This window comes from Nycticebus coucang, chromosome 6 (assembly GCF_027406575.1).
Source record: "Nycticebus coucang isolate mNycCou1 chromosome 6, mNycCou1.pri, whole genome shotgun sequence".
NCBI lineage: Eukaryota > Metazoa > Chordata > Mammalia > Primates > Lorisidae > Nycticebus > Nycticebus coucang.
In genome coordinates, this window is record NC_069785.1 from 99,071,263 (window position 1) to 99,096,404 (window position 25,142).

Below are 25,142 nucleotides of genomic sequence, written 5' to 3' on the forward strand. Positions count from 1 at the left end.
GTGGATATTAGTTAGAATTGTTCACCATCAAAGAGGTTCAAACAATGTTCCAGAAGAGATGCGAATTTCTTCTTTGCTAGCATATCTTGTACCCTGAGGCCTCTTTATAGCCTGTGTATCACCTTTCCTTAGTACGTAGAAGGTCTGATATTATTATTCCCTAGAGTAGTGGGAAGTAACTTGGGCTTGACCTCTTAATTGCTCTGTGTTCTTACTAATGGAAATCTCTGTGCTGGGCATAGTAACCCACACCTGTAATCCTAGCACTCTGGGAGGTTGAGGCAGGCAGATTGCCTGAGTTCACGAGTTCAAGACCAGCCTGAGCAAAAATGAGACCCCCTTTCTAAAAAAGCCAGGCATTGTGGCAGGTGCCCTGTAGTCACAGCTACTGGGGGGGGGCTGAGGCAAGAGGATCGTTTGAGCCCGACAGTGTCAGGTTCCTGTAAACTATGATGCCACATCACTCTTCCCAAGGCAACAGAGTGAGACTTTGTCTTCAAAAAAAAAAATAATAATAATTATATATATATACAATCATAAGGGGTTCCAAAGTGCAAGGCATAGATAGGGTTCTCCATATATATGGAGCTCTCTGAAGCTACTTGCATCTCCACCTCAAATTTTAAAAATATTTCCATGTTATACCTCAGCAGGAAGCCATGCCACAGACATTTCTGAATCTGAAGTAGGTTAGTTGGATCTAACAGACCCAAGCCTCATCCTTAGCTTACATATTGGTATACACAGGTCAGACAAATAGCTGTGGTTGGAGAGCCAGGGCTTCTTTTGAGTTCAGCACACTTCCCATTATGTCATGCTAATGTAAGTTAATTTACAGAGCTATACTGCCCTCTATCCCTGGTGACTTTACTTTTTTTTTTCTTTTTTAATAAGAAAATTAAAAGAACTTTGTGGAGCTTACAATTATGAAGTGTATGTTATAATCGAAGTTCTGATGTTACCTCTGATATTGTCTGGAATAATCTAAGAACTTCAGATATTTTTAAGTGTTTCTCATGTGAGTATTAAAATAATAATTTTATTTATTACTTTTTTTTTGTACATAGCATTCACCAAGTACTTTCTGAATATATGCAAAAAAGTATAAATCCTGAAAACCCTAAAAATCCTACTGAAAATGAAAACATCAATCCAGGTAAGATCGCTGGTAGTGAATTATTTGTTGTCGTCATACAATAGATAAAAAAGTAAAAATGAGGAAGTTTTTATCACAGAAGAACAGTTAAAAAATCAATGTGTAAATTGTGTATTTTTTTCTTAATTTCTTTCTTTGCAGTCTACAACTCAGAATTATTTAAAAAGTTACTTGTAGGTAATTTGTAACCTCAAACATTAGTGTCTTTAAAAATACTCAGTTATTTCACTATGGTCAGAGGAAAATCTTTGGAAAAGAGGAAGAGGATGAAGGGAAGGGCAGAAACCTGCCTAATGGGTATAGCGATCACTAGTTAGGTGACAGACACACTGATAACCCTGACTCAAACGTCACAAAATCACTCATGTAAGAAAAACATTTATACTCTCTCAATATTTTGGGAGTGAAAATAATGCCCAGATTTGATTCATATTGTGAACCCCCTGTTTGTCATCATGAAAGAAAATGAAATGCTCGATCTTTGTTATCATTTGCTTTCTTGCCTAAGTTTACAGTGAAATTTTGCTTTGTGTTTCAACCTGTGAGAAAATATCTGTAATCTATTATTTCATATTTAATTATCTCCAATTTTTAAGGTGACTATAGTCTGCTATAATATAGCATAACAGCAGGTTCAGAGAATATATTTTTAAATTAATAACTTTATATTTTAGAATAATTTTAGGTTCACAACAAAATTGAGAAGAAGGTAAAGAGAGTCCTCATATCTATACTCCCTAACCCACCCCCACTTAGGCACAGCCTCCCCCATCATCAACATCCCCACCAGAGTGGGACAATAGCTACGGCTGATGAACCTACATTAACACATCATATAATTCAAAGTCCAAGGTATACATTAGGGTTCACTCTTGGTTTCATACATTCTACGAGGTTGGATTAATATATAATGACATGTATTTGTCATTGCATATCACATACAGAATAGTTCCATTGTGCTAAAAGTTCTTTATAATCCACCTTCTCCTCCTCTCCCTTTGCACTAATCCATGGCACCACTGATCTTTTGCTTTCTCCTGAGTTTTGCTTTTTCCGGCATAGTCATATACTTGGTATAATAGAGTGGGCATCTTTTTGAATATGTAAATATTAAAGTTTCAAGGTAATGAAGGTAGTCATTGAAGATGTTCTTTGTCCTTGCCTTAGTTTCCCTTTTTTTATTTTGTTCACCTGCACAGCACATACTTTATGTGCTAAAACAGGCATGATTTCTATAGATGTTTCCATGTAACAGGGAGGCCTGAGAAAAATGGCATCATGCGTTGTGACGTACTACCCAACACTGGCTGGAATCCATGAGATGGGTCCAGGTAGACTGTGGCAAGGGGAGAGGACAGTCTGTAGAGATTTTACTTTCACACTTGGAATGGCTAGGTCTCTCACACTTACCTTGCAGTTGGGAATAAGACTAGACAGGGAATACTGTAGATAGACAGGTACGCCCCTCACTGGTTTCCTTCCTTGAGGGGATTGGTTTTCAGATTACCCATGTTAAGATGACATGACTTACACACAGCCTGATTTTCTGTCATGAGGAGTGTGAACGCAGTCATTCTATTTGGCATTACATGAAGCGAAAAAGAATTTTTTTTTCCCACCCACCAGGGAGAGGGAGGATTATTGGCACATCCATTTAGCCTGTGTGAATTGATAGTACTTCTGTCAGCTTGCCACCACCTTCGCAGTGTTTCTAGAGCTCATGTGAATATGAGGTGTGGTTCGGAGTAGATGAGCTCTTCAGGCGGTAATATTTTCAGTGGTTCTTTCTGTGGGAGGTAAAATGGCAGGGGAATTTGAACCTTTTTAGCACTATAAATAGTGCAGAGACAAGAGCTGGAACTAAGTAAATGCACTAGCATCTTCTCCCGAAGAGGATCAGTGACAGGAAGTGCACTGATCTCTTGCAAGCTCTTCTCCACTGGCAGCCACAGTGTCTCTGCAAAGATCCTTGCCCTTGGCCTGTTCCTTATGTTTGCCTTGAAAACAGAGAGCAGGGCCTAGGTTCCCGGTGATGGGTAGTTTTGTCCTAAACTGGACACTCTGAACTAAAGAGCTGTGGAAGCTGAGTTGTGTCACAGCAACCTAAGTACAGCTGCCCCCCTCATCTGTGGGGGGCACATTCCAAGACCCCAGTGAATCCCTGAACCTGCAGGTCTAACAAGCCCTGTGTGTACAAGGGATTTTTTTGTACAAATATCTATGATTGAGTTTGATTTATAAATGAGGCACATTAAGAGATTAACAACAACTTATAGTAAAAGAGAATGATTATAACACTATACTGTAAAAAATGTTATGTGAATATTGTCTTTCAAAATATCTGATTGCATTGTTCTCATACTTCTTCTTATGATGTTGTGAGATGACACAGGCTTCTGGGTGAGAAGAAGTGCCAGGAAGGATGTAGGCATTGTGGTGTTGCGTTAGGCTATTGTTGGCCTTCTCACTGCAGTTGATAGGAGATCATCTCCTTCAGCTGCTCTGTGTCACTAAGCCGTGATGATGTTGAAGGCTGGACATGATGGCAGACCATGTTGATGCCTAGGGGTAGTAGCACAGATGGTGTGTGTGCACCTGCAAGGGCAAGGTTCACATGCTAGTTGATGTGAGGCCCAAAGATTTTAACGCACCATTCACAACATGCAGAATTTAAAACTTAGGAATTGTTTATTTCTGAAGTTTTCTATTTTGTAGTTTTGGTTCTTGATTGACCCTAGATAACCAAGATCCCAGAAAACAAAACCAAAGGTACTTGCTGTTTGGCCCCAAAGGGGTACTTTGTAACCAAGCCTCAGAGTCTTGTTTTTTTGACAAGGTTTAAAGAATGCACACAACTATGTATGATTTGTTTTGATGAATTAGGAAGCTATGTTGTCTAAGTTCAGTCAAACTCCCGGCTCCTCAAATGATCCTCCCTTCTCATTCTCCCGAGTAGCTGGGATTAAGGCACATGCCACATGCTCTCCTATGCTTTTAATATCCTACATTTTTCTCTTGTTGATTTAAAATGTTTTGATTTTTTTCTTTAATAGTGGGTGAGACTACTGAACACTCTGTAACCAGGTAGGATTTTATAGGTTTAAAAAATTATATAATAATTAAGAGAATACAGAGCAAAGAAACTGGTATTTGTTGAGTGCTCTCCTCTGGGCTAGACTGTGTGTTGTGTGCTGCGCATCTGTCACCTCCTGTAGTCACGCTAACAGCTCTGTAATGTGTCTGCACTATTATAACCTACTTTTTTTACTAACTGGGTGAGGGTGGTTCAGAGAGGTTGATTAATTGGCCCAAGATCCCACATTTAATAAGTAGCTGACTCATGATTTGACAAGTAACCTGTGTGGCTCCCGAATCCCTGGTCTTGCCCAACAGCCCATGTCACTACACCCTGCACTGTCCTGGGAGTGGGGAACCAGGCCTGAGTCTGTTCAGGTCAGACAATCACACTTGGTTCCATGTTAACTCTCAGACATCTCCTCAGAAGTCTGGTTAGTCCAAGTTTGTCTTCATGTGTCTGACAGTGGCAGTGGTGATCAGTACTTTGCTTTTATCCTCAAAGGTTTTAGGACAGATCTCACTTAGCTGTGCCCACAGCACTATAGGTTTTACATAAGCAAGACCAGGCAAGTTCTAGAGATGAATCATTATTACTGTAAAGAAAGGATATCTGTGTATAGATCATGTTATGCTAATTAATATTTAGCATCCATTGAAAGGCTGTTTTTTTCCCCTTTAATTTTTTTTCAATGTTGTCTTCTACTCCCTTCCACTTTTTTTTTATGTTACATCATAACTGTGTAACATTACTGCATTTACGGGGTACAATGTGATGATTTTATATACGACTTGGAATATTTACACCAAACTGGTTAACAGGCTGTTTCTAATTGATTTTGCTACTTACTGACTTCCAGTTTGGTTTTATCTTTAGACTTTTTCCTTTTCCTACTTCCATGAAGCCTTTTCTTTTTCATAAGGTCTTTCTTCTTCCTCCATGAGTTCTCTATAATTGTTCTCTTTTTCAACTTTCTTCTCTGCTTTATGGGATGTTTCCTTCGTTCTATTATTTTTCCCATTTCTGCTCGCTGAGTGTGCCCCACTTCTCTATAGATAAAATCAAAAGTTCATAGTATTTCAGTGTTTCAAGAAATCTTGGAGACTAATGAAAGTCCCCTCTAGTGCTTCAGCTGTGTTTAACATACTAGTCAAGTGCTTGTTCAATGGAGAACCTGAAACTCAAAGAGATTATAGTGACTTATTTGGATATAGTAATTATTGACAGAAATAAAATTTGAACTCAAGTTCCTTAATTCATAGCCCAGTGCTCTTCTTCCATCATCCGGGCTATGAGTGTTTTAAGAAAGGTGAGTGGTCTAGTGAAGCCAATGGCGTAAGGGAAGAACAGAATCAGCTGGAGACCCCAGTGGAAGTGGACATACATGGGATTAGCAAGGGAGTGCCAGGCTGGAAAAGAAGGAGCAGTGGGTTTTTCAGGAATGAGGGTTTTAGGAAAGAGATCATATTTTGGTTTATGACAAGTTTGGTAAAGGTAAATCACAGGAATGAAGGACACAGTATGTTGGGAGCTTATATGTAAAACAAGTTCTGCTGGTGAAAATTTAAGCTAATACTTTCCTTCTGGAAAGAAGTTTGGAGAACACTTAGGAACTAAAAGTAGACCTGCCATTCGATCCTGTACTATTTTAGAGGAAGGGGAAGCAGTGGGGCTCCATGCAAGTGGTTTCCATGCTGAAGAACCACCATTGCCGTATTCAAGTGACACAGATTAGGCTTTGAACCAGAAATAGATAATAAAGGATAATAAGATAGATAATAAAGGTATTGTTCTACTTTGTTCAAGCTTATCAGATTTATTCCCAGATCAGGTAACACAAATTATGTCGGTCGTTAATTGGGTTTTCAGTTTAGCCTTCAAGGCAGAGAATTTGCAAAGACAGAGTATTCTCAGGTGCTGCCAATATATTGCCTGTCACTATTGGTTGTGGAACTCAGGGTGTCTCATTGAATATTTCATAGATTGGGAGAGATAGAGGCATAAATAGATAACTAAAATATTTTTTATAAAACAAAAAGCCACCTTTAACTGTATTCAGAGACAGATTCAATGTGTACTAGGTGACCTTTCCCCTGTGTGTTTGGTTTTTGTTTTTATTTTTTTTTTGAGGGAGCACCCATATAAGACCTGGAAGGGTTTTGTTTGTTTGTTTGTTTGTTTTTAAAGTAATGAACCCATTCATTTTTGTGGTCTGTTTCTGCTCTAAAGCATTTCTGACGCTCTGGATGTCCATGACGACTTACGGCATACTCCAGAGCATGAAGACTTTGACTCTGACACCAAGGTAGACTTGTCTCTTGTATCATTAATTTTCTCACTCTGAATCTAGTTTTATGTAGTATTTATTGTTAAAATTTGACAATGGTCTAACTATGATCATGTTATGTTTTCCATGAAAAGTTGGTCACAGAAAACCATTTAGTAGAAATATCACTGGTTGACTGTTTTTTTTTTTCTTGAAGTCTTCTGTTCTAGTTTTGTCCCTTCTTTGTTTGTCTGTGTTTAATTTGCTGCCAGGGTGACGTTTCTGAAATATGTTAGTGATGGTCTAACGCATCTGCTTGTTGAGTACACCCCATTACATGAAGGAAAAAGCTCACATTCTAGTTTGACACATGCAGTTTGTCATTTGGCCTGGTTCTCCCAGTTTCTCTCTTTGTCTCCTCTCCTGTCACTGTCCCGGTGTGACCACATTACTTTGTTGGGGTGTGGTTTTGTGCCTCAGCCTTCTGCTCACGCTCCTGTCTAGACACCCTCCAGCTCTCACACTGCACGTGGTGTCTGTCACGCTTTGGCCCCATCTTTCCTGAGCTGCCCCAGCAGAGCTGACTGTGCTCTCCTTGTGCCTTTGCTCTGCTTACTCACCATGACTGTAGGACCAGTGACTCAGACGCTCCTTACCTGTCCTGTGTGTCTCTCTGCCCACAGAGCACAGCTGTCTTCTATTTCTTTTTTCAGATTCTCCCAGGATAGTGCCAGGGTTGCATAAACACAGTGAATGTTTTTTGTCTCAAAGACTGAATTGGTGTTTGACTGCGTGAATACATGTTCTGAAGTGTTTTTTTTTTTTTTCTTTTTCTTTTTCTGAATAGGAGGGAACAAGAAAACAAGCCACGGGAAAAAAACAAACTGATATTGGTATCGTTGAATGTGCCTTACCACAAGCAAACAAGTAATGACAATTTTATTTTTGTGTATAAAAATAATAGAGGTGGTAAGTTAGAAAATATCTCTGGAAAATGTTTAATGCCAAAATGCTATTACCAGTACTTAGCAGGCTTAGACACAATTGTTCCATTTCTTTTAAATCTTCCTTTTGTTATCTTTCTTTATACTAACATCTTCCTGAAAGTACGTAAACACTCTGAGATTGTTTTCTGCTTTTACTTTTGTTTCACTGAAATAAATGGAGACAGAGTTGTATATGTCTTTAAATTTCATAGTAAAAAGTGTTCTTACCGATATATCTGTAAATAACATTTTATAGATGTGATATCTGCATTGGGATCAGAAAAACAGGCAGCTGGAGAACCAAGTTTGCATTTGCAGGTACCATCTCTTGTTATTTTAAAACATAAACATTGAGCGATGTTAAAACATAAAAGTAACTGTTTTAACCTTATCATCTCTTGATTATGCCCATAGGAATTATTTACTTGCATTTTTCAGAACATAATTAATTTAAAGTAATTATGTGCTATGTATGTTACAGCTGTGTAGTACAATTCTGCTAATTTACAAGTTTCACTTAAGAAACCACAGTAGTATAGTACAAAATAATAAGGCTTCATAACTTCCTTTAACTTGTAAAGAATCAGTTTGGGTTCTGAAGTTCAGTTTATCTAAAAACTAAAGAACTATTTCAGGTGGCTAATGCTTGTAATCCTAGCATTTTGGAAGGCCGAGGCAGGTAGATTGCCTTGGCTCATGAGTTTGAGACCAGCTCTGAGCAAGAGCAAGATCCCATCTCTAAAAAAGAAAAATAGCCAGGCGTTGTAGCGGGTACCTATAGTCCCAGCTACAAGGGAGACTGAGGCAAGAGAATTACTTGAGCCCAAGAGGTTGAGGTTGCTGTGAGCTGTGATGCCATGGCACTCTACTGAGGGTTGCATAGTAAGACTCTGTCACAAAAAAAAAAAAAAAAATCTGTAATTATTTCAGTGATCGTTAATAGAACAACCAAATTAATAATTAATTAAACTTTAACAGTTTAATACTTTAGAAATTATAGAGAATATATTGTATATCTTTTGCATGTTCTGTTGTGTTCATGAAAAATAAAAGTTAAGGTATTTTGAGGTTAGTTCTTGTTGAACTATGCACATAAGATCATATTATGTCTGTGAATGTGTGTCTATGACCTTCCCTGCTCAGTTTAAAGAATCAACAGCAACATACAGATAAAAAATAAACTTGATATCGTGCAAATATATGAGATCATCTGTTGAAATATTTCTTTATTTTCAATGCATGCCTCTGTTATATATAGCTATAATTGTTTTAAATAGGAAATGCAGATATTTTTGAAGAAGGTGATTAGGAAATATTGATGTAACATTATTTTTAACTGAAACTCATCATTGATATGAATATTAACAGAGTTTCTCTGAGGATTTTCATGACCCAGATGGGGCTGCAGATCCAGAAGGAGAAAGTGCCGTCAATGAACAAGGAGAAGGTGAGAACTTGATTTTATTTAAAAAGTCATTTGCCCAATATTTATTTTAAAACATGATTACCAATAAATTCCAGTAGCCAAGGAAAGTCACCTACTAAACATATAATAAAAAAGAGAAGTGAAATGGTGATAAGTTGTACACCTTATTAGATATGAGCAGCAGATTAAATGGAGAGTGTCATCAAAGGAGCTGACTTTTTAATTCCATTTCAAGGTATTCTGTGACCTGAGGAAAGTTAGGAAATTAGGAAAAGGAAAGGAGTAAAGAGGAGCTGCTGAATGAGCGGGGCAGAGAGTACCGGGAAGACAACGTGAAGGGACAGGAAGCAGGTGTCTGTGATGCAGGGTGGTCCAGTGAGATACGTCCTTAATGAAAGGAAGATCAGGGTGTCAACACGGTGGGAAGAACGTGAGGTGAGCTTTCAGTGCAGAAACATGTCGGAGAAGTAGAGCAGAATTTCTCTTCTCTTCCTGTCCTCCTCACTGCTGGGGCGGCACTGAGGATTGAGTTCCCTGATCCTGCAGAGCTATCTACCATGGAGGAATGTGCACATACAGGGCGAGACATACACAGATAAAATTCAGTATCATCTAAAATGATGTCACTTCAAAGGACAGTCACATAAAGGCCTGAATCAGGGCAACAGAGTGAAGAGAGTAGGGTTAGTTATAAAGAGATGAGGCAAGCTATAGCCTGATAAAAAGTCCAAAAGACACTTTGTGATAGGCAATGCAGTTTCAAATTAAAATATGTGAAAGGGAGAATCTTGAGACTATATGTCAGAAGGGGAAGTTTAGGTAAGGGAATGTGGAAGCACCCTAGGTGTAAAGCAGAGCTTCTCGGATGGTAAGAAATCTGCAGGGAAGCTTGTTAAAAGTGCACATTGTGACTAAAACACATCTAGGTAGCTGCACTGCCATGAAACAATCAGGTGATGCCTGTGCTGCCGGTCCCTGGAACACACACTGAGGAGCAAGGGGACAGACTTCCCCACAGGGAAAACTGGAAGACGAGCCATGGGGTTAGTTCAAAGATCCCATATGTTTCTAGCTGGAGAGGGACAAGAAAAGAGAAAAAGAAATCAAAATTACTTTTGATTGTTGCTAAATAAAGAGGAAAGAATTCTTAGAAATTATCTATCAAAAGAATGCTGAAGTAACAACCATGATCTCAACATGGGTTTTGCAAAAGAAGACATACTGTGAGTGGAGTAGAACAGAAAGGAAACAAACCGGCGAGGTAATTCTGCAGGTGATGATAAGAAACTCGAGAGAAGTCAATGCTGACCAGGTGAAATATACTTCAGCAATTCTGTACTCAAGCGGAAGATTAGATTTTGCCTGTCTACACATTACTGTAAGAAAAAAGACGTCTTGCCACAACAAATAATTAAGTGAGGTGATGGTTATGTTAACAAGTTTAATGTAAGCTTTCCACATTGTATTTCAAATTAGCATATTGTACCCCATTAATATATTTATGTACACAGTTATGAATTAATAAAAAAATTCAGAAATAACTAAAATTGTGGTACACCACCCTGACTGATATCTCCTCTCCATTACTTAAATATATCACAGATATATGTTGATGTGATATTAACTAATCTTATGAGATTGCTATGATTAAAAAGCATTGTCTGTTTATTGTAAGAGGCTAATTAATTTCTGAAACCTAATGAGATTAATGTAATAAAGCCAGAAAAATAATTTTAAAAACAATAAATTACAGAGCTAATTCCTCAGTTTACTGAGGAATCAGTTTAATTCCTTAACTCTCTCAGTTTACTAAAAATATTGCACTGATTTTGAATTATAAAATATTATTCATAATGAATAATTCCATACTACTTCAATTTTTCCATTTTAATAAACATTGAAACACTAATAGCTTAACAAACATTATATCTTAGGTGTATATTATATGTGTTCTTGAATGAGTGATTAAGAGACTTTAAGATGGCTTAACTACAGGATACAAAAGAGTAGGCATTCTGATAACCCAAGTAGGTATAAAAAAATGCATATTTTTATTAACTAATATGCTGCAAGTGTATGTGCAAACTGATCGATGCAGACCACTTTCTTTCATAATTAATTCATCATACATTCACAAAAACTGTCTTCGCAAATGTGTACATCCGAAATCAGAGGACTAACTGAAGAAAATGACGAATATTGTAGTATAATAATGTGTTGCATTAAAGGTATGCTGTAGCATTCTGCCATTGGCTTTGACATCCATCCTCTCAGAGTCAAGATTTGCTTCTTAGAATGGTGACCACTCCACTCCTTGTTGATCAGCATGTGCAGATTGGTGGAGGTGCACATTTATCTTTTAGTTACCATAATCATTTAGAACATGATTGTTTCAATTGTTCATTTGAAATCTTAACTGCACATTGGAGAACACCTAAATTTCTATTTTTCTTCTTGATGCTCTTCTATTTTTAAAACAACAAAATCATTTATTTTGAGACTCACACACCATCAATATGTGCTTGAGTTTGTCATATTGCCATTTATATAATCATTAGCATCAATTTTGTGTCCCTTTTGCTTTTTAGGGTCTCCTGGGGAACATCTTCCCTTACAGGTAATAATATTTCTCTTTTTGCTTTGAATTATTCACTGCATACTGTGTGAAATACACGTAATCTCTGAAATACTTTGCTTCCAAGACCACCCAGCCAACCAGTGAATTGAAAGCATCTGTTCCAGAGAAGGCAGTAAGAAGGAGGAAAATACAGTCATCCACATCAGGTAATTTTTTTTTTCTACAGATAGGATCTTGTTCCTTTACCCAAGCAGAAGTGCAGTTGTCTGACCATAGTTCAGTGTAATTACAAAGTCCTGTCACCAAGCGATTACTCTCCCTCAACCTGTTGAGTAGTTAGAGACAGTACAGGGTCTTTCCAACAAACTGAGCTAATTTTTATTTATTTTCTTCTGTAATGACCTGGTCTCACTATGTTTGTAAGGAAGCTGGCAAACTGCTGAACTCAAAATGTTGTTCCCTACTGACCCCCATATTGCAGGCCTGAGTCAGGGTACTGGGCCCCAATCAGGTACATTTTTCAATACAAAATTTAGTCTGGAAACGATTATATTAAAAATAGTTGAGATGATCAGAGTCTTTTCATTCCTAATTCTACTTTCCCAAGTTTGATGGAAGCATTTGACATAAATAATGCCAGTAGTATTGTTGGTACCAATGTTTAAAATTGAGTAAGTTACAACCGTAAGACAGTGATATTTAAAGAAGCTATGTTTTCATGCTTTTATTTTCTAATTTTATGTCCCAACCTCTGAAGTTCCATGTTTGGAATCACTGTACTTGTCAGAAAATCACAGACTGAACTATGAGACTGCAGTTTTTGTTTGTGTTTCAAATGCTCTTGGGAATTCTGATCCGATTGGAAAGCTTTACTTGCTTCCATGTCACTTGTATTATAACTTTAATTATTTCCTCCTATTGTTACATTGATGATATTAAGTCAGTCAGATGTTCTGAGCAGGATCCTGTTTGTGTGTGTGATATTGGATGATTACAAATGAGGTCAGTAATTAATTATACTACACTAACAATTTTGTAGACATAGCCATTTAAACAGTGATTCTGAAATGTTTTGTCCTTACTATTGTTGTCTACTATTCAAACTTTTTCCCATGGAGGTAGTTTATCATTTTCAAGCACTTTTGGTCCTTTTGACTTAATATTTTTATGGTCATAAATACTACATAGGATTTGTCTTCCTATCCTAAGTTTTATTTAAAAGGATGCACACTGTACACATCATTTTATACTTTTTTTGTTTTGCTAGTATTCTGTGACTGAAATCTATCCATATGGACCAAAAAAAAGGTCTGTCATAATCAATCAGTTCATTAGAGGGTGGGTCTGGCTGTGTTTGCCAGGTGGGAGTGCCATGGCTTCAACATAGATCCTTTAAATTCTAGACTATCATGAGCCTTCTACCAAGCGCAGCCATTTGTGTGCCACTGATGGACACCTCCACACCACCCAATTTTTTTTTTTTTTTTTTTTGTAGAGGTGGGGTCTTGCTATGTTGCCTACACTTGTTTATGCCTGGCCACAAATTATACGACTGCCTTGGCCTCCACATAGGAGGACGTGTGTGAGCCACCATGCTCATTTTAATATCCTATTAAAGAGAAATTTCATAAAAATCCTTAAGATACTAGGAAGGTAGACCAAACCAATTAATTATAGAGACAAAAATTATAAACCTCATTCCTTGACCTCCATTGTTATTATCAATAAACATTATATTTTTGACATAGAAAATGTTCTTAATAGCTAATAGTTATGTAGCAATTCTATTTGTTCTTCCTGATAAAGAATTAAATAATCAGAGCTTAGTGTACATTACTCTTCATATCTGTTTTACATATGTCCTTATATGAGTAGAAGAAGAAATTTTAAGATTGCTGAACTAGAGGATACAAAATGTAGGCATATGACATGGGTATTGAGAAAAAATGTCTATTTTATTAACTAATAATGTAGTTGTGTATGTCATAACTGCTCAAGTCAGGCCACTTTCTTTCACTATGAATTGATTATACATTCACCTGAGCTGTCTTCACAAACATGTACATCCTAAATTATAGTTCCGACTGAAGAAAATGACAAACATTAGTAGCATAATGATAAAATGATTCTGATGTGTTAAAGATATGCTGTGGCTTTCTGCCTTTGGTTTTGCCATTTAACCCTCAGGGTCATGTGTCCTGTCAGAGTAGAGATGACTGTCCTCTTCATCAATCAGTGTGTTCAGATAAGCAGAGGTATACACTTGTATTTTGGCTATCATTCTCATTTGGATTATAATCTCAATTTTCAAATCTTAGCTGCTTTCCTATTTTTCTTCAGCATATTTCCGTCATGTTGCGTCCTTATATAAAAGTCTAATCATTTGAATGCCAAGCGTGAGGGTTCATGTTGAGACTCACTCTCCATGAATATAAGGTTGGCTTTGCCATATTTACATTTGTGTAATCTTCAGTATTGATTGTCCTTTTTTCTTTTCTAGTGTCTTCTTGGAAACCTCCTTTAGTGAAGGTAATAACATTTCTCTATTTATCTTGAATTATTCACTGCATATTGTATCAAATATACATTATTTGTGAAATATCTCATTTCTAAGCCCATTCAGCCAGCCATTGATATGAAAGAATCTGTTGCAGAGAAGTCAGTAAGAAAGAAGAACATAGGGACATCCATAAAAGGTAATTTTTTAAAGGGAAAGTATCTCCTTTTTTATGGATGCTAAAGTGCATTTGTGTGGTCATACCTCACTTCAACTTTAAAGTCCTGTGCTCAATGACCGTGGTACTTTAGCCTGCCAAGTAGCCAAGAATAGAGTCTCGTTCCCACTAATGAGCTAATTTTTACTTTTTTGTTTCTTCCATAGGCACCTGCTCCCGCTATTTTAACCAGGCTGATGATAAACTTTTGTATTCAAGAAATCCTTCCTTGGTGGCCTTCCCAAGTGCTGGTACTTCAGGCAGAAACCACGGTTCTGGGCACAGAGCAGGTAAACTTTTCAATACAAAATTTAGTGTCTAAAGAATTACTTCAAAATATTTGAAATGCTCTCAGTCTTCTTAATCCTAACTCTTCTTTCTCAACCTTGATGGAAACATCTGACACAGGGATCCTTCCCTGCTGACTCGCACAAATGTTCTGGTTGGTATCTACATTTGAAATGAGTTATTTACAAGCATAAGAAAAAGAAATTTAAAACTCCTAAGTTTTCATTCATATCATCTACTTTTATGTGCTAACCCTTGAAAATTCCCACTTTGGAGTCTCTCTACTATTTGTTACAAAGTCACAAAGTGAAATTGGAGCCTTTGTAATTTTTGAAGGGTTTCTAATGCTTTTTGGAATTCTGATCTTTCCTACAGGAAACCTTTACTTGCAATAGGAAAGGTTTAATGTGTTTTAACTTTCATTATTTCATCATACTTTTATTATGCTGGTGACTGTACACCATTCAGTTGTTCTGATTAGGAGGTTGTGTGAGTTTCTGTGTGTGTGTGTAATCTTTGATTATTAAAATTAAAGTAATTAATCATCGTATAATAACACTTTATAGACACAGTTAAAAGAGTGATTTTGAGGGCGGCGCCTGTGGCTCAAGGAGTAGGGCGCCGGTCCCATATGCCGGAGGTGGCAAGTTCAAACCCAGCCCCGCCCAAAAAAAAAAAAAAGAGTGATTTTGAAATGTTTCGGCTTTTGTGTCCTTTTCTACTGTTAAAATTTTTCCATCGACATACCCAACATTCAGATTTAGGTATTCATTGCTTTCAGCTACTGTCAATACTTTTTACTACATACATGTATGGTCATAAATATCATGCAGAATTTGTTTTCCTGTTATAAATTTTTAAATAAGTGGTTGTATGGTGTCCATACCCTCATATAATTTGTTTTTTTTGCTCAGCCTTATATGACTGAGATCTATCCATATCGACATAAGAAGCTATTGTTTAATTGATTAATAATCAGTTACAGACAGGGTCTGTTTCTGTTTAGTAGGGTGAAAACTTGAAATTCTAGGCTATAGTGATGCCCCTTCCTCAGCCTCTTTAGGACCTGTGACTATAGTCAGAATACTAATACATATACCCTTTTTTTTTTTTTTGAGACAGAGTCTCAAGCTATGGGCCTGGGTTGAGTGCTGTGGCATCACAACTCACAGAAACTGCAAACTCTTTGGCTTAAGTGATTCTCCTGCCTCAGCCTCCCAAGTAGCTGGGACTAACAGGCACCGGCCACAAAGCGTGGCTATTTTTTGGTTATAGTTGCCATTGTTGTTTGGCAGGCCAGGGCTGGATTTGACCCGCCAGCTTCAGTGTATGTGGCTGGCACCCTAGCTGCTGAGCTACAGGCACCAAGCCCTTTTTTTTTTTAATTTTTTCTTAGAGGTGGGGACTTGCTGTGTTGCCCAGGCTTATCTCAAGTCCCCAGCAACTAATGATACTTCTACTTTGCCCTCTACACATGCTAAAATGACAGGTATGAGCCACTGTACTCAGTATAATTTTCCACTAAAGAGCTATTTTATGAAAATTCTTAAAGGGACTAGTAAGACATAACAAACCAAACTAATTTTAGAAACAAAAATTCTACAGTTCATTCCTTAAATCTCCATTGTTATCATTGATAAATTTTGCACTGGATTTGAAATAGAATAGGTTATTAATAACTAATCATTTTATGGCAGTTCAATTTGTTATAGTTAAACATTTCAGCATTGATTACTTAGTATGCATTATTTCTTACATGTTTTTATATATGTCCTTACATGAATGGATGCTGAAAGTACGTGTGTATGGAATAAATGAATACTTCTATTAACTAATATTCTACAAGTGTGGGTTCACACTTAGTAAGTCAGATCATTTTCTCTCATAAGAAATTGATTATATATGCTTGGCGCTTGTAGCTCAGGCAGCTAGGGTGCCAGTCACATACACCAGATCTGGAAGGTTCAAATCCAGCTGGTACCAACAAATAGTTGGGTATTGTGGCAGGCACCTGTACTCCCAGCTACTTGGGAGGATGAGGCAAGAGAATCGCGTAGGCCCAGGAATTTGAGCTTGCTGTGAGCTGTGATGCCATGGCACTCTACCCAGGGCAACAGGTTGAGACTCTGTCTCAAAAAGAAAGAAAGAAAGAAATTGATTATATATAGGTACTTTCCCTTGAACTGTGTTCACAATTGTGTAGTTTGTAAATTACAGGACTAACTGAAGAACATAACAAGTCCTTGTAGTATAATAGTAGAAGGACTACTAAGTTTTGCATTAAAAATATGCTATCGCATTCTGCCTTGGCTTCGACATTGACTGGCTTAGCATCAGGATTCGATTTGCTTCATCCATCAGCAACTTCACATTGGCAGAGGTGCACATTTCCATTTTAGTAACCACCATTGAAACATAATCTCACTCTGAAAAGCTTAGATTTATGTGGAGAACACCTATATGCTTATTTTGCTTTACCATTTCCATCATGTTCCTGTCTTAATTAAAAAAAAAAGAAGAAGAAGATGAACCAAAAACTGGAGGTTTCCAGGAGCAGCGTGTGGGGCTCAGTGCAGGTGGTCCTGGGGCAGCCATGGGCACCACTGGAGCAGCTGGGGCACTGCAGAGCCAGTTCTTCTGACTCAGCTGGGAGAGGAGAGAAGCCGGGACTGTGGTGAGGGGGAGGAAAGTGTGTGTGTGATACCCAGTGTGGGGGAGACAGTCACAAATTAGGGCAGATCTGCTGACCCACCCAAGCGCACAGGGTGTGGGCTGAGGCAGCTTGGCCTCCTACACTCCCTGGCACCTGATCCTACACAGAGACCAGGTCGAAAGGGACCGGAGGCATCACAGTGGCAGAAAGTTGTCCCCCAGCCCCGCTGGCTAGTCCACAGCCGCTGCCCTGGGAAGCTTGTCCGAAGTGCTTCAAGGCGCTGAGGTCAAGAAGGTGAGTGCGATGCTGGACCACAGCAACCTCACCCGCGAGGTCACCCTGCAGCTGCACCTGGCGAGATCCGTTGGCTCTTTGTTATCAACCAGAAAACTCCAGGAGGACAACCAGCATTGGAGGGACCACTGCTGTTTCCTGGTGGGTGTCAGCCAGTGTCAGAGGCTGGGCCCTTGCAGGGACAGGTGATTCCCAGGAAGTGGCCTCATACCTGCAGAAGTAGAAGTTACTGGAGGTGAAGAAGGAGGAGGTGGCGAATGAGCAGATGGAGTTCAAGGAGCTACCTGTGCTGCGGGATTAGGAGGGATTAGGAGAAGGGCGTGGGCTCCTCCATCCACAGCCAGGCCAGCCTGCTGCCAGCTTACTGCCTCCCCCATGCCCTTCATGGGACATGGCGGTGATGGCAGCAGCATGGGCACCTACAGTTCTGACCAGTACAAGCTCTGTGGGAGCAGCAGCAGAATCCCCAAAGCAAGGGCAGCCCAAGCACAGGAGCAGCAGCCCAAGCATCTCCAGAAACTAAGGCCATCTCTGACTCCAGATCACCAAAAAGCACTCAAAGGAGCTAGCCAGAGCACCATAAACCCTTGTTCAAGGGTATCCCTGAACAGCAAAGGCCTCTGCACCAGGGGAACAGCCCAGAAACGCTGCCCAAGCCCGTGCTGAGTGAGAGCTCTGAACACTTCCAGAAGCCCCATCAGGGGGCATCCCTGAACTTGCCAGGCACTGTGGAGGGAACCTGGAGCATCTTCAGAAAGATGCCCTCAGTGGGAGCCTGGGACATCTCCCCAGATCCAGGGACATCAGCGCTGAGCATCTCAAAGGGCATTAGGGGGGAAGCCCTGATCACAAACTGGGAGGAGGCGGCGGAGGCAGAGGGAGAGCCCCCTCGGAATGCAGGCTCAAGAGGAAGGGTTGCCCCATCACCCGAGTGTCCACAGTGGCAGTAATGAATCAGCCTTGTCCCATGTTAGGCAGCTGGAGGCAAGAGTTAACAGCTGGAGGGAGAAAATCTCATGCTGCCTGAGCTTGTGTGGAAGAAACTGGGAGATGCCCTGGAATTAGGTAACATTTGTCAGGAAAGTAGAACAAAGGACCAATGTGAGGATTATTGTTTTATAGACATAAGATCAGCACTGTCAGAAAGAGAGAGGAGGAAGAGGAGGATCAGGAGGAGGAGGAGGATCAAGAGGAAGAGGAGGAGGAACATCAGGACCAGGAGGATCAGGAGGAGAAGGAGGTAGAAGATTAGGAGGAGGAGGATCAAAGGAATTGGAGGAGGGGGAGACTAGGAGGAAGTAAAGGATCAGGAGGAGGAGGATCAGGAGGAGGTAGAGGATCAGGAAGAGGTGTAGGAAGAGGGGTATCAGGAGGAAGTAGAGGATCACTAGGAAGTAGAGGATCGAGAGGTTCAGGAGGAGGTGGAAGATCAGGAGGAGGAGGAGGAGAATCAAAGAAGGAGGAGCAGGATCAGGAGAAGGATCAGAAAGAGGAGGAGGACCAGGAGGAGGAGAGCGTTTTCTGTAAACCTGCACTTACAGAATAACATGGAGTGATTATACTGTCTGAGCCCTCACTAAGAAAGCAGGCTGAACAATAGATTGTAAATTTGAAGCTTGCAGGAGGAGAGCCCCCTATACATGTCAGGGAAGCCCCAGACATCCTCTGCAATCACTATTTATTGAAAGTGTCAGGCACGTGCATGGGCAACATGCTCTCTCCTCCCAAGCCTGCCCCCACACTGAAGTTCCACAGCTGTTCAACATTTAACTTGAGGAGTCTGCTCGTCAACATCTGGCATCTGTTCATTAAGGACAATCTCGCCTGATGGCTTGTCTTCAAGCCAAGAGACCTGTCCAGGTTTCTCAACATCTACTTGTATGTTTCAAAAACTGCTGCTTGCCTCTGCAGGCCCAGTGTCCTGCTTCCGGCATATCCCCCTTTTCTGTTTAAGACAGTCTTGTGCAGGGTGAGGGAGAAACTGCAGTTCTTTTATTTCACTTGCTCTTCTTGTCAAGTAGCTCTCCTTCTACCTAGCCAGTGGAAAAACAGAATAATTAACAAAACTACATCAGAGGAGTCAGTGAGGGCCTTCACCAAAGAAAAGGGATCAGTATTTGTGATATGTTGTATTCTTCTACACAAATAAGGGTAATATTAATTATACATTTCATCACCTAACTGTTTCAGGCTGACCTCTAGGGTCCTTGACGCTTCCATAGGAAGTACTTTTTTTGGAGACAGAGCCTCAAGCTGTTGCTCTGGGTAGAGTGCTGTGGCATCACAGCTCATAGCAAACTCCAACTTAAGGAGGTTAAGAGATTCTCTTGCTTCAATCTCCCAAGTATCTGTGACTACAGGCACTCACCACAATGCCCGACTATGTTTTGGTTGTAGTTGTCATTGTTGTTTGGTGGGCCAGGGCTGGATTCGAACCCCCCAGCTCTGGAGTATGTGGCCGGCAGCTTAGCCACGTGAGCTATAAGCACCAAGCCCCATAGGAAGTATTAATCAACACTGGAATTTCCTGCTTCTGCAACATTATGCCTTGCACCCATTCACTTAAATAAGCAGCAATAGGCATAGTACAGACTGGAATATCAGGTGAGGAAAAGGGTAGTGTCCATAAGGTCATACCCTCTCCAAGCTGAAGTCTGAAGGAGCAGTAAGGGAAGGATTGGGGATATACATCCAATAAATAAAGATTCTCTCACCTTTGCTAATACAGGAAGTGCTCAAGAGGGGCTAGAGATTGGGAGACTCCTTAAGCAGTGGAACCCTGTATCAAACCTCCCTCTCAGAAGCTCTAACTACTGTTAGGGAAAAGGGGCACTGACCACTCCAAACTACTTCTTGCTGAGGATGGATGGCAATATGGGAGACAGTTAGAGGTTTCTCAGAGGAGGTTGATGTAGGGTTCACACTCAATGAAAATCGGGGTGGATAGTTTGCAGCAAAATGTTTTTATGAAATTTCAGGCCTAGGAAACTGAGGTTCTTCTGTTCAGGCTGGGATAAGGGAACCTTGTATCAATAGAAGGAGTTACCAAAAATGGACTCATCAAAGTGTTGCTGAGGTTTCCTGCTCATGACAAGGATGATCCATCTGGCAGGCAACCACTGCTTTTCTGTTGTTCTGTAATGGTATGAGCAAACCCTTAACCCACTGTTGCACATAACCAGGTTTCAATCCAGACATATCAGGTTTCTTATAGAAAACAGGTTGCTGCACTTGGGAAGGTAGTGGATGGGTAAGAGATGTCCAGTGACATTCAGCAGCTGTGTTTCCATCATTGCTGAGATTCAAAAAATTAAGGGTGAAGAGGGCTCTAGTGAGAACATATCAAGGGCTATTATTCAAGGGGCATATACCATCTCCGCCCTTTTGTTTACCTATGATATCTTTTAACGTTTTGTGGTGGCATTCCATAATGGTTTGGTCTTGAGAATTATAAGGAATACTATGAGAAATTTGAATATTCCAGAAGAATAAAAAAATAATTTTTGAGCAGAGTAAGAGGGTGCATTGTCAGTCTTAAATGACTTGGAGAACCCCATGGCATTAAAATAATCTAGCAAGTGTTGAATGACACGATGAGCCCTTTCTCCTGGTAAGACTGTGGCCGAGGAAAAATGAGAAAAGGTATCGATGGAATGATGAACATATTTTAATCCACCAAATGATGCGACCATGGTCATATCCATCTGCCATATTTGGTTTGCTATTTCTCCTCTCGTGTTGGTACCTTCATGAAAGGGGGACAACTATATTTTAGAACAAGAAGGACAACCAGAAAGAATTTGTTGTGGCTGAATTTTTGTGAGATGAAACTTCTTATGAAGCATCTTTGCATTAACATGTGTATAGGAATTGGACAGTATCAGTAAGCGCTTGATCTATTTGAGAATTCAGAGAAGTCATGGGACCAGGTAGAATGGTGTGTGCTCTAGTATGAGTAATATATATATATATATATATATATATATATATATATATATAGGATTAATATGGTATCTAAGGAGACTGTGGATAGATTTGAAGAGGGAAGAGATTTCATCATTATGAGTGATACTCGTCGTTTCTAAGTGTCTAAGAGCAAAGCTAGAATATTGAGAGTTGGTGACAACCTTCATAGCACAGTGAGAGTCTTGGAGTAGAATAAGAATAGCATACATCTCGTTCTCCTGAACAGAGTTACAAGGACTTTGAACAACATTGAGATTATTACCATCAGTGTATCCAGCCCTGCTGTGCTTATTGGCATCTGTGTAAAAAGTAATAGGGTCTGCCAGTGGGGAGTCCTTGACAATATGAGGGAAAATCCAGGAAGTAAGCTTTAGGAATTGAAATCTTTTATCATGAGGGTATTCATTGATAATCAGGCCTACATAAGATGCAAGAGCAATTAGCCAAGGCATCGATAATTGAAAATTAAGTTGAATTTGTTTTTCTGTAACAGGAATGACGATAGAACACCGATCATAGCCTGATAGTTGACAAATTCTGTTTCTGCCATTAGCAGTTATTTCACAAATTTTGTCTCAACATCGATGTCATTTTTGTGCAGTTTTATTAGAGAGGAATAGCCACTCTAGAAGGGTGTCCTCCTGATAAATAACTCCAGTCGGGGAGTGAGAAGTGACTATAACTATCAGACCAATCGGAAACCTAATGCCAATCCAATCTAATTCATTTGAGGCAACCCCCTTTTCAATTAACAGCAATTCCTCTTTTGCCTCAGAGGTGAGTGAGCAAGGACTGTTCAACTCCAAAGGTCCTTCCAGAATTGTAAAAAGATTAGTCAAAGCATAAGTTGGTATTCTTAAAGTAGCACATAACCAATTAATATGGCCCAACAATTTTTGAAAATCATTTGAAGTGTATAAGGAATGTAGACAAAAATTAATGCGTTGCAGGAGAATTTTGGTCTGAGTTAATTTGTCTCCCAATGAGTATAGGGGGATGTAATTTGAATTTTTTCAGGCACAATTTTAAGGTCATAAGATTTTAAGGCAAATATGGGTTGCTTAAACATGTCCTGTAAAATGACCAAATATCATCCACGTAATGAATGATAAAGGCTGTAGGATGTTTCTTTCTAATGGGCTGCAATGGTTATCCACAAAATGCTGACACAAGGTGGGACTATTCAACATGCCTTATGGCAGAACCTTCCACTGAAAGTGTTGGTAGAGTCTCTGCTGATTATAGGAAGGACCAGAAAAGGTGAAATGGGGTTGATCCTCAGGTGTAAGTTTATATATAGTGAAGAAACAATCTTTCAGGACGGCACCTGCCGCACAGTGTGTAGGGCGCCAGCCCCATATACCAAGGGTGGAGGGTGCAAACCTGGCTCCAGCCAAACTGCAATAAAAAAATAGCCAGGCATTGTGACGGGTGCCTGTAGTCCCAGCTACTCAGGAGGCTGACACAAGAGAATAGCCTAAGTCCAGGAGTTAGAGTTTGCTGTGAGCTGTGTGACGCCATGGCACTCTACCAAGGGCAATAAAGTGAGACTCTATGTCTCTAAAAAAAAAAAAAAGAAAGAAATAACCTTTCAAATCAATGATCTCCAAATACCAATTAGAAGGACTCATAGTGGGCAGAGGAAGCACAAGTTGCAAAGGACCCCTGGGAATAATAGTTTCATGGACTTCTTGGAGAACAGTGAGCATTCTCCATTTGTCTGATTTCTTTTTTATAATAAAGACAGGAGAGTTCCAGGGACTGATGGAGGGTTCAATATGTCCTCGTTGTATCTGTTCCTGAATTAAAAATTGCAAAGCATCCAGTTTTTCTTTTGTTAATGGCCACTGCTCCACACTGGATTATCGCTCTTCCAAAATAACCTGAGAGCATATTTTCGGGCAGTGGCCTCTAGGCTAAATTCAACATCTGAAATGAATTCACAGAAGTTGGGGTATAGTTACCATAGCTTTCCATCATTGAAGTAAATCACACCCCCACAGGTTAATAGCTCTATCAGCTATGTATGGCTGAATTTGAGCATATCAAGTATCTGGTACCAAACACGTTAAAGGCAAAGTACTTTGAAAAACTGAATTTTAAGTTCTTATACCCATAAAAGTAACATCAACTATTTGTTTAGGCCATTCATTAGGCCAATGATTTAAAGCAATAATGAAAACATCTCACAGGCCACAAAAGAGTTTATCTTTCAGGGTGTGTATTAATTGAGGTCTATTCTTATCAAAAGATGTTTGCCGAAAGATAATGTTTGTACTGCTAAGATCATTGGTGTGTTTTTAATCAGTATTTTGTAGTTTAATGCAAGGCAGAAGCAACAACTGGGCAATCTTTTGTCCAGCTAGAATTTGAGTAGATTGGTTTACCGAGATTATGATTTCTATTTCCCCTAGGAAGTCACAGTTGATAACACTTGTGTGGACCAGCACCCCATGAGATGTTAAACTACTTTTTCCACAGCAATAGCCCAGAATCTGGGAGAATAGGACAGCATATTCCTGATTCTTAATTTTTTTACTCTCATGTTGGGAAGTAAAAGAACATTATCACATGCTGGCAAATCTAAAGCAGCACTACCTGGGGTGATGTGTAAAAGGGATTGGATGGGCTGAAGTTGCTGGTGAGTGGGTAAATCCCCACACCCGTACTTTTTGTCTGTGGGCCCTGGGTTGGGCCCAGCCAATAGTTTCCCTGCTGTAAAGGTATTCCATTCTTATCAAATTGAGAGGACACTCAGTAGCCCAATGGAACCCTCCTTAACACCTGGGGCATATCCCTGGGGGATTGCATTTTCCTTGTTTGTTTTGATTATTGAGATTGCCCTTTCCATTGGTATTCTGATTGCTATTTCTTTTCCAACACTCTTTTCTCATATGGCCTGACTTCCCACAATTGTGGCATGTAACACAATTTTATTCGAAACCATCTTTAGGGTGGCAGCAAGAAGATTAGTCTTATATGGTTCAGTTCCCACATCACAGCATGTTCATATGTATTCCTCTAGAGGAGCATTTTGTGCCCTAAGAGGACCCAAAACCTGTTGACACTCAGAGTTAGCATTCTCAAAAGCTAAAGTTTGAAAAAGCATATCTCTTAAGTTCTGGCTGAGCAACAGCTTTGTCTACTGATGTTTTTAATCAAGCTAAAATATCAGTGTAAGGTTTGTTTCCTGACTGCATTACCTTAATGAAAGAGTTAAAGACATCTCCAGGTGCCTGAACCTTGTCCAAGGCTCCAAGACAGCACTTTTTTTTTTTTTTAATACTATAGCTATATTGTCATATTGAAGTTGTTTTGGAATGCCCATCCACTGACCAGAGCCAGTGAGCTGTTCTGAAGTTATGGGAACATTCCTCTGCTGGTTCTGGTGACTTATCAGGTCAGCCTCTTCCTTCCACCAAGTTTCAATTGCAAATGTTGACCAGATTTGAGAACAGTTCTGCCCATCATGTCCCAATCATATGGACTAAGTCACTGCTCTTGCACAAATCCCTGTAATAAGCCTCTAGAAAATGAGGACTGCATGGCATACTGTGTTACAGCCTGTTTTAAATCTTTTAGAATCTTAAAAGTAAGCAAATGATGACTAAAGTGTTGGCCCCTTTGAGGGTTTTGCATACTGGGAGGAATATCAGTAACAGGAAAGAACACCAAAGTATCTTCCAAGGTAAAATCCCCTGTTTCGTGACCCTCTAACAGTGCTTTCATAGCCGGAGTG

General features: G+C 39.6%; 2 protein-coding genes across 2 annotated transcripts in view; both read left to right on the forward strand.

The window, feature by feature from the left end:
- Positions 1 to 14,044, forward strand: part of LOC128588813 (putative ankyrin repeat domain-containing protein 30B-like) — a 48,096-nt gene extending 34,052 nt beyond the window's left edge. The window contains exons 5-11 of the mRNA XM_053595602.1: positions 1,068 to 1,156; positions 6,462 to 6,537; positions 7,346 to 7,391; positions 8,853 to 8,931; positions 11,499 to 11,527; positions 11,613 to 11,694; positions 13,989 to 14,044. Of these exons, the coding sequence (XP_053451577.1) occupies positions 1,068 to 1,156; positions 6,462 to 6,537; positions 7,346 to 7,391; positions 8,853 to 8,931; positions 11,499 to 11,527; positions 11,613 to 11,694; positions 13,989 to 14,044 (457 nt within the window). The remainder of the gene's footprint in view (positions 1 to 1,067; positions 1,157 to 6,461; positions 6,538 to 7,345; positions 7,392 to 8,852; positions 8,932 to 11,498; positions 11,528 to 11,612; positions 11,695 to 13,988) is intronic.
- The window catches only part of LOC128588814 (ankyrin repeat domain-containing protein 26-like), a 60,984-nt gene continuing 43,445 nt past the window's right edge, over positions 7,604 to 25,142 (forward strand). Inside the window, exons 1-7 of the mRNA XM_053595603.1 lie at positions 7,604 to 7,802; positions 8,853 to 8,931; positions 11,499 to 11,527; positions 11,613 to 11,694; positions 13,989 to 14,017; positions 14,103 to 14,184; positions 14,370 to 14,492. Of these exons, the coding sequence (XP_053451578.1) occupies positions 14,124 to 14,184; positions 14,370 to 14,492 (184 nt within the window). The 5' untranslated portion in view covers positions 7,604 to 7,802; positions 8,853 to 8,931; positions 11,499 to 11,527; ... (1 more) ...; positions 13,989 to 14,017; positions 14,103 to 14,123. The remainder of the gene's footprint in view (positions 7,803 to 8,852; positions 8,932 to 11,498; positions 11,528 to 11,612; positions 11,695 to 13,988; positions 14,018 to 14,102; positions 14,185 to 14,369; positions 14,493 to 25,142) is intronic.